The sequence below is a fragment of the Diadema antillarum genome, unplaced genomic scaffold (assembly GCF_040938485.1).
Source record: "Diadema antillarum isolate AM-2024a unplaced genomic scaffold, OU_Dant_1.0 seq00000160_RagTag, whole genome shotgun sequence".
Taxonomy (NCBI): Eukaryota; Metazoa; Echinodermata; class Echinoidea; order Diadematoida; family Diadematidae; genus Diadema; species Diadema antillarum.
In genome coordinates this window covers 402,115-410,973 of record NW_027271231.1, presented here as the reverse complement: position 1 = coordinate 410,973, position 8,859 = coordinate 402,115, and the positions used below count along the sequence as shown (strand labels likewise).

The 8,859-nt window shown below is 41.3% G+C and overlaps 1 protein-coding gene across 1 annotated transcript in view; it reads right to left on the bottom strand.

The window, feature by feature from the left end:
- Positions 1 to 2,583: 2,583 nt before the first annotated feature.
- Positions 2,584 to 8,859, bottom strand: part of LOC139727956 (uncharacterized) — a 96,134-nt gene continuing 89,858 nt past the window's right edge. The window contains exon 9 of the mRNA XM_071638927.1: positions 2,584 to 4,874. Within this exon, the coding sequence (XP_071495028.1) occupies positions 4,741 to 4,874 (134 nt within the window). The 3' untranslated portion in view covers positions 2,584 to 4,740. The remainder of the gene's footprint in view (positions 4,875 to 8,859) is intronic.

The window sequence follows — 8,859 nt, the reverse complement described above, 5'->3', positions numbered from 1 at the left end:
AAAAAATCCTCCCTTGAAATGGCATAAGGCTGCGTTTACATAGAAGTATACGGTATTCGCTATTCGGTATTCACTATTCGGTATTCCCTATTCGGGCACCCAGTACACCATCACCCGCACCGTCAACTCACCATCCTATGCAGTGAGGATTTCTTCCTCCTACATCCCAGCAAATCTTATTAACAATTTCTAATCTGCATCAGAATGTCAGTCTATATGCTTATTTTTGCTAAAGGGCAAATCCAGACCAATATTGTCATTATTTCATAAACGAGAGACGGTATACGCTGCAAGAAAATCGAACAAGCTCGATTCCCACTATGCTATACTATTCGCAGCTATTTGGTACTTTCGAATAGAGCCCTCTTATGTGAACCAGTGTTAGGAAATCGTATCGTTCGATTCAAGCTATTCGCGTGCCCTCGAAAACGAGCCCTGAATACCCGAATAGTACACTTCTATATGAACGCAGCCTTACACTGGAATACCATAGGATGCAAACACTGGTATTCTACATATTGAAATTATACAACAAGAGAAACAGCTGCAGCATGGATTGCAATTTCAGTGCTCTCTCTCTTCTTGGAATTCTGTTTGAAAGTGACTCTGTCTTAATGCCTGATTTTGCTAGCATTTTGAATTAAAGAATTAAAGTTATTTAGATTTCTTTGTAAAGGGAGGATGATGACTTTGAACAGCCCAACAGAGTACACAGCATTGGTGAGAATACATGAATTACCATGTTGTGATGTACACCTACATTTACCCCGCATTAAATAACCCTACATGTATGTGGGACTAAATAGTAGGTAGCTTGAGATATTCTATACAGCCTGCATTGCAATTTGCATTTTGTTAAGGGTTTTACCATCATTTTAAACACACTGCTCAACCACAGCAATATCACTGCAAATAATGGCGAACAACAGAAAATAAAATGGAGAAGAAAATCTGAATTGGACTCAGAGTGAGAAAATGATGGAAAAATGTCTGGGCAGAACTTAATTTTGCCTCACATGATCATGCTGGAAGAGAAAGAATGGTTTTCAGGAGCACAGCAGACATACATGTTTACATGCATGCAAAATATACCAAATATATGGACTTGTTGTTGAGGCCTATCTGCAACTCAAAGATCAAGCTGTTTTCTAACTTCAACTGAACATTGCCATCTGATGTCAGTCAATTTAGAGGGATAACACTGGCAGTAACTTCCTTGAATACATGTAACTTTTTTAGAACAATGAACTATTACTGAGCCTTACTTATTACTAAAGGAATAAACTAGACCAAAGTACACATCCACGCATTCATGATCATCACGACGGGTAAAGCCATTAGTGCCAAGAGTTTACAGTAGGGAACTTTAGATTTACGTCACGGACGCTTACTACATCGGTTGCTTTGGCCGTCCTCCTCTCTCCCTGGGTCGTGTTGAAAAGTAGCTTTAGATTATGCAAGGGCACAGCCTATACAAGGTAAAATGGCACCCCCATAGGATCATTGCGTCAAGTAGCACTCTGCAGTGTGAATTTAAGCAGACACAAAAATGTCCCAGAGCCGACTATGCACACTCAGACAATGCAAGGTTGACTTTTATAGGCAAATTTGCGCATGCGCAAAACAGTATATTTTCCTTTGAACATCCGCATCATGAAAATCTAAAGCTCCCTACTCTAAAACGGATTGATGTAACTATCATCAGTGGCAGATCCAGGCGGAGCACACCAGGGGCCCATTTCATAAAACTTGTCATCAGTGACAAGTTGTCATAGATGTGACAAGCTACTGAAATCCTTGCATCTGATTGGCTGAGAGAAAATTTGTCATAGAAATGTGGCAGTTGTCACTGATAACAAGTTTTATGAAACTTGTCATCAGTGACAAATTGTCATAGATGTGACAAGCTACTGAAATCCTTGCATCTGATTGGCTGAGAGAAAATTTGTGATAGAAATGTGGCAGTTGTCACTGATAACAAGGTTTATGAAACGGGCCCCAAGTGCGCTCCCCCTTTCTTTTCTTTTAAACAAAAGAAATAAAAAGAAAAAATGGGGGGGGGGGAGGTGCGTGCACACCCCTTCAATTTTGTAAAGGCACCCCCTCTTTACGTAATTCCTGGATCCGCCCCTGATCATGAATTGTAGAGACCCCTCTTCTGTCTTCTTTTCTCTAGAACTCCTTGCATCTCATTTCCCTCCTTTCTCACTAACAATTTTTGGGGGGTTTTCTTTTAATGTTATAGAGCATCACAAATATACAATGAGCAATATTTATCTGCAAAATATTTCCAGCATAACTTCAATTCCCTCTCGATCTGTTGATGGCATATTCTGGCTACATGTTGAATGCCCATTACTCCGGGAGCAACAAGTTCCTAGCAAAGAAATCCTTGCAAGGAATCTGCATCAGAATATTGTCTCTTAACGTTCTGAATACAAACAATGGTCAAAAGGGATTTGACAAGACACAATGACATACTGTATAGTATTATTCATTTTGAATAACTTTATAGAGTTAGGCCTAATTGCTTCATTGACTCTGAATACTAAAGTCTCTATAGACCGATCAGTTACACTCAAAAGACAGCGTGAAGCTGATACTGAATAACGGAAAGCTCTCCAAATGATGAAATAAAATATAAGAATACACAGAAAGCGCATAAACACACACACACACACACACACACACACACACACACACACACACACACACACACACAAAGCATAGCACACAACTTGCATCTGATATATTTACCCTGATCCAAGGGACACAAAAATCAGCCTCTGAATTGGAGTTTGTGTAGTTCAGACTAGTCCTTGAGATCAGCCTAGTGAGTAATGGTCAAGGTAGTCAAAGCCTGTCCTGCGGCTCAGCTCGAGAGCTGGTAGCATATACGGTCTTATACAGTCTCGAGAATCAGCCTCAGACCAGTTGGTCATGGAAGTACTGTCCAATCTTGGCAATCAAAAAGAAAATGAGTCAAGGTGTAGTCTGGGCCAATTCAGGTGACCAGCCACAGGTCTGGTGGTCAAAGTAAGTCATCTTGTCCAATCCTGGTGAGCAGATTACCAGCTAGTTGTCCAGGCAGTCTCGCCTTGTCTTGGTGATCAATCTCAGATATGGTAGCCTGGGCAGTCATGTCCAATCTGGGTAATCAATCTCATAGAGCTGGTAGTCTAGTCAAGTCTTTTCCAATCTTGATGATCAGCCTTGCAGAGTTGGTAGTCTAGGCAGTCTTGTCCAATCTTGGTGATCAGCCTCGGAGAGTTGGTAGTCTAGGCAAGTCTTGTACAATCTTGGTGATCAGCTGCAGGGAGTTAATGGTCCAAGCAGTCTTGTCCAATCTTGGTGATCAGCCTCAGAGAGTTGGTAGTCTAGGCAAGTCTTGTCCAATCTTGGCGATCAGCCTCGGAGAATTGGTAGTCCAAGCAGTCTTGTCCAATCTTAGTAATAAACCTCAGGGCTGGTAGTCCAGGCAGTCATGTCCAATCTTGATGATCAGCCTTGCAGAGTTGGTATTCTCGGCAGGCTGGTAGTATAGGCAGTCCTGTCCAATCTTGGTGATCAGCTTCAGAGAGTTAGTGGTTCAGGCAGTCTTGTCCCATATTGGTAATCAATCTCTAGGAGTTGGTAGTCTAGGCAAGTCCTATCCAACCTTGGTGATGAGCCTCAGAAAGTTGGTGGTCTAGGCAGTCTTGTCCAATATTGGTGATTAGCCTTGGAGAGTTGATAGTCCACACAGTCTTGCCAAATCTTGATGATGAGCCTCAGAGAGCTGGTGGTCTAGGCAGTCTTACACTCAGCCTCAGAGAGTTGGTAGTCCAGGCAAGTCTGTTCGATCTTGAAGATCAGCCTTGCAGAGTTGGTAGTCTAGGTGGTCTTGTCTCAACACTGGTGGTCAGCAAAAGAGGGCTGGTAGTATAGGTAGTCTTGGCCAATCTTGGTGATCAGCCGCAGAAAGTTAATGGTCCAAGCAGTTTTGTCCAATCTTGGTAATCAATCTCAAAGAGCTGATAGTCCAAACAGTCTTGTCCAATCTTGATGATGAACCTCAGAGAGCTGGTGGTCTAGGCAGTCTTGTCCAATCTTGATGCTCAGCCTCAGAGAGTTGGTAGTCTAGGCAAGTCTGCTTCAATCTTGATGATCAGCCGTACAGAGTTGGTAGTTTAGGCGGTCTTTCCTGTTGGTCAGCAATTAAGGGCTGGCAGTCTAGGCAAGAGTTGTCCAATCTTGATGATCAACCTCAGAGAGCTGGTGGTCTATCTAGGCAGTCTTGTCCATTCTGTGCAATCTTAGTGATTAAAATCAGAGGGATGGTAGTTCAGGCAGCCTTGTCCAATCATAGCGAGTGATTAATCTCAAAGCTAGTAGTCCAGGCAGGCTAGGGCTGTTCAGGTGATAAGCCTCAGAACTAATATTTCAAGCTATCTTGTCCAATTGTGCAGATGAGTTGCAGAGCTGGCAGTTGACGAGGTCTCAGACAATTTCAGTAATCAAACTCAGAATTAGTGGTCCAGGAAATCCATGAATCTCTCGGTGATTACACTGTGATCTTGCAATCACAGTAGTGTTAGACTGTCATGGCAATCACCCTCAGAACTGGGGATTTTGACAGGACAGTTCAGTCCTGATGATAAGTCTTAGTACTGGTAGTTCAGGTAGTCCAGGCCAATCTCAGTAATTGGCTGCAGAACTGAAAGTTTGGGCACTTTCATCCTGTCTTGCATAATGAGCCATTTAGAACTGGGAGTCAAGATAGTCCAGACCACTTTGGGTGTTCCAGTCGGGGGCCTTCTCAAATCCATTGCGGCCAAAACGGTGGTCTTTGACTGCTTCTTCTACCTCCTCCAAAGTGTTCATGACAAAGTTTCCTGGATTTGAGAACAAAACAAAGCATGACAACTATTAAAAACCTGGAGTGAATTGCATGTTTCATGACAACAGGTGATAAACTCCAAAGGGCATTCATGTTAACGATGTCCTTTGGAAAGTAAATTGACAGTTAAACTTCTTTGGTATCGGCCACAAGATGACTGTTGCTACAAAATATGATGGGATGACAGGGCAATTGGTAACTAGAGGAATCAGGTGTGTTCACCAGAATAAGACACTTACTGAATGTCTAGCTGGATTCAACAAAACACTCAGCTCTGAACCACTTCTATCATCTTGGAAAGCAGATGCAATGTTAACTCCATTAATACGTTGACCATTGATTCGTGGCTCCATTTTGTTGCTCACAGAGCAATTGGACTCATCATATTGAAATCATCATGTGTAGAAGTAGGAAAGACAGGAAGAGGAAAAACTGTCAAAAAAGCTTTGTGGAAGAAAGAAATGGGCTCAGTCTTTCACCTTATGTAAGACTCTTCACTCTTCGCTATCCAAATAGGAATGACAAGAAATTCCACTTCAGGGATATTACTGCTCCCCTCAAAATTAATCCCTTGCCCTAGATAAACAATCTAAATTGACTGGTAACCAATAAAATGAAATTGGTAGAGCCAATCTAGACGAATGTTTTACTCCTCCATTATGCAGGCTGCAACAATGTCCAGGCTAAAAAAAGGGCAGCATTCCAGACGTACATAATAGGTGAGCAATTACATTCGACCACAAGGGTGGGGGAAGAGAAGTATTCTGATAGCATGCAGTGTGACTTGAATCATGTTGATTTTGTAGCCACCATCTCACACACAGGCAATGTCTATTGGAACCCACCCCTCCCTGCCAATTCTCTGCCACCCATGGCTTAGTTGCAGGTCCTGAACAGTGGCAGATTAACAATGACTTTAGTTAGAATTAAGTGGACGTTGTACAATTGACAGGGCTGGCACAAATGGGAAGAAAATCGCTTGTGAAGGTGCGGGTGCTGATGCAATGATACAATTACAGACAAATAGTCGCTCCTTGGGGAGATTCATTGGACTTTGATTGCATTGCCAACTGACTTCTTCAGGGGGAGAATTCTATGGGGAAAACAATCAATGAAATTTGCAAGGGAGGAAAAATGAGGAGAGATGGAGTGATAAAAAAAAGACATAACGAAACAGGAGGCAAAGAGAAGATTGTGACAAACTTAGACGAGGAAATTTAACCATTAAAACCAATAATCCCGAACAGATAAATTAAAAAGGAAAAAGATGGATCTAAATGCTTTGGATGAATGCACTAATAAAATCTGTGAGCAAGTACGATAATTTTTCTGGTTTCATCAGACAGTGTTACCTTAAATACCATGTGAAGAAATATCATTGTGGCATTTGGAAGTAGGTTTGCCCTGATCAGAGTCACAAAATCTGGGCACATCTGCGATTTAGAAAGTTAACCCGTTGAGGACAAGTCCTGAGTATACTCGGGCAAGCATCTATGGGAAATGCGTGTTGTATCAAAATTAAACTGTCCCCATTGGGTTAACATGCAAAATGGCCATTTCAACATACATACTGTAACTGTTTCCCAAGACAAAAACACCTACACTTAAACTCCATGAAGGCACGGCAGTACAGATATCTATTAAACTGAGATATCATAGAAAAATGTAAACGACCATAACAAACAAACAAACAGACACTTTCAAAATGAGAGTGGGAAGACTACTACAGTCCATTCATAGTTCTTCGGAAATGTGCTTTTAAAACACACATAACAAAATCTGGTGGCCTTCAAACACATTAGACTGCAGTCTAGATTGATTTAGTACATAATGTAAAAGTGGACATTTTTTGTGGTGTTGAAATTTTTGCACTTTTCGCGCAACCAGAAACTAGCGTGAAAATAAAAGCATGTGAATATTAGACATGTAGCTTGCCATATGTTCCAGTAGTGGATGCTTTAATCTATGGAATTAAACACTTGCGAAACTCATCTTATACCTGGCCGAGCACGAAAAATTTCTTGCACGAAAACATCCACTTTTACAGTAACTATTTCTATGTAGCAACTTGTTGCATGTGAGTCAATGCACACTTTTGTTGTTATTTTTAATGTAGTTTGTGTACATGATTTAGGCATGTAGGTGAATACTTCCATCACAGGCTTCTTCCATCACAGACTTATGGTACCAAGTGTAAGGATCCCGAATGTGTCAAAAACAAAAGAAATCATTTTATGCAGTCTTCCACCAAGCACTGCTTGTATTGAACCAACATATCATAAACAGTTCCTTGACTTCTAAACTTCATTTTCAGGTGGAGCAATTTGGAACTTGTAATTGAGATAAAAACATGAGCTGATCTTACTGGTAAAATATCCCCTGCTATGCATATCCTGACCTCTTACATACGGAGAGAGTGGACACACATGGACTTTTAAAGCTGAGAACTATCTGCTATTGTTAATTTTCCCCCTTGTACTGTTCTGCAACTTCAGCTTTGTCTGGTCTTTCTCAAGCCTCTATATCCATATCCATGTCATTGCATCTGATTCATGGGCTAGGCAAATTTTTCCCCTCCCCTCCAACACTATATTGGTACAGCAGCCCAGTATGAGCCATGCCATGCTTCAATGTACTCTCTGCCATCCCACTCTGCACATTTTGTATTGTGAGTATAAACCATCATTTTCTGTTATTTCATACATTCTGATCTACATGAATGTGGGATTAAATGTTATCAATTGGTCAATCAATCACAGCACCTTCATTCAAGGAGAGGTTACTCGCAGTCATGCTTTTAATGGTCTACCATGATCATACTTGCTGGAATGCCTGGCACAGTTTGAGGGCCACTTTAGCCATAGGCCCTGCTGGAACCTTATCTCTCCTGCCGAAATCTTTTATGAATACAGCAAAGAAGAATAGAGACAGCATTCCTCCTAGGGGTTGCACGGCATTTGAATGAGCTTTAAACTAGGATATACATTAGTACAACACTGCGATCCTATCTTTAACGTCAGGACCCCTTACCATGTTGGACATATTAATCCCACTGCCAGACTTCTTTAATTGCCTTTACAAAGTTGCTTGATAGCATAATTGAAAATGTCTGACTGGTGTACGGCGCAGATCTCTTCGATTTTATTATCCCAGTTACCGAGACATTACATTCGCTCTATACTTTTGTGGTTCCATGATTGGATTTGTGCCTCTAAAACGCTTTCTCTTTATATTTGCCCCCAGTTATTATGTCTGAATCACTGCTTCTTGCTCTGCCAATCTATGTGACTCAAGTATGCTAACATAATAAAAGAGAAAATGTAGATTGCTTGATTGCTCTTCTAATTTCTCTCCTCTGATTGACCACTAGAGTGTAAAGAAAAAGTTGGATGTGGAGGAATTACAATGTATCTATGCCTTCCTTTTTACCACCTGGGAGTCACAAATCATGATCTGGGACAAATGAGTATTGCGCAATATAATCAAGTGATTGGTGGATTATTTTGGGGTGGCATCGTTTAAGGCTGGGCTGTGGCTTTTTTTTTTCACCAAATGCTCTCTATTATTGAGACTCCCCTCCATCCCGCACACATTAAATAACGGCCTGCAACGATACACAAATAGTCATCTCTCTGTTACCAAAGAGTGTTACATGCAACTGTCTGTACAGTAATGCTTGGATGAAGTGGTAGAGTGATTTACCGTAATCCAGTTTTCTGCAAATCTGCTTGCCATACATGCACTACCCCTCTCGTAACTTCAAGTCACATTTTCGTTTGTCAGGGCTATAATGTCTTGTCTATCAGATCTTTTGTTCTGGCTGAGCTTTGCTTCACCAAATTATTCAATACTGTTGTGCCTGCCTCATCCCATACATTGTACCTGCACGTGTACACACTTTGAAATCAAACATGTGAAATACTCATTGGTTTTGCAGCAAGTTCCAAGGGCCAGCCGGAAAGGTAATTTTGCTCCAGCAT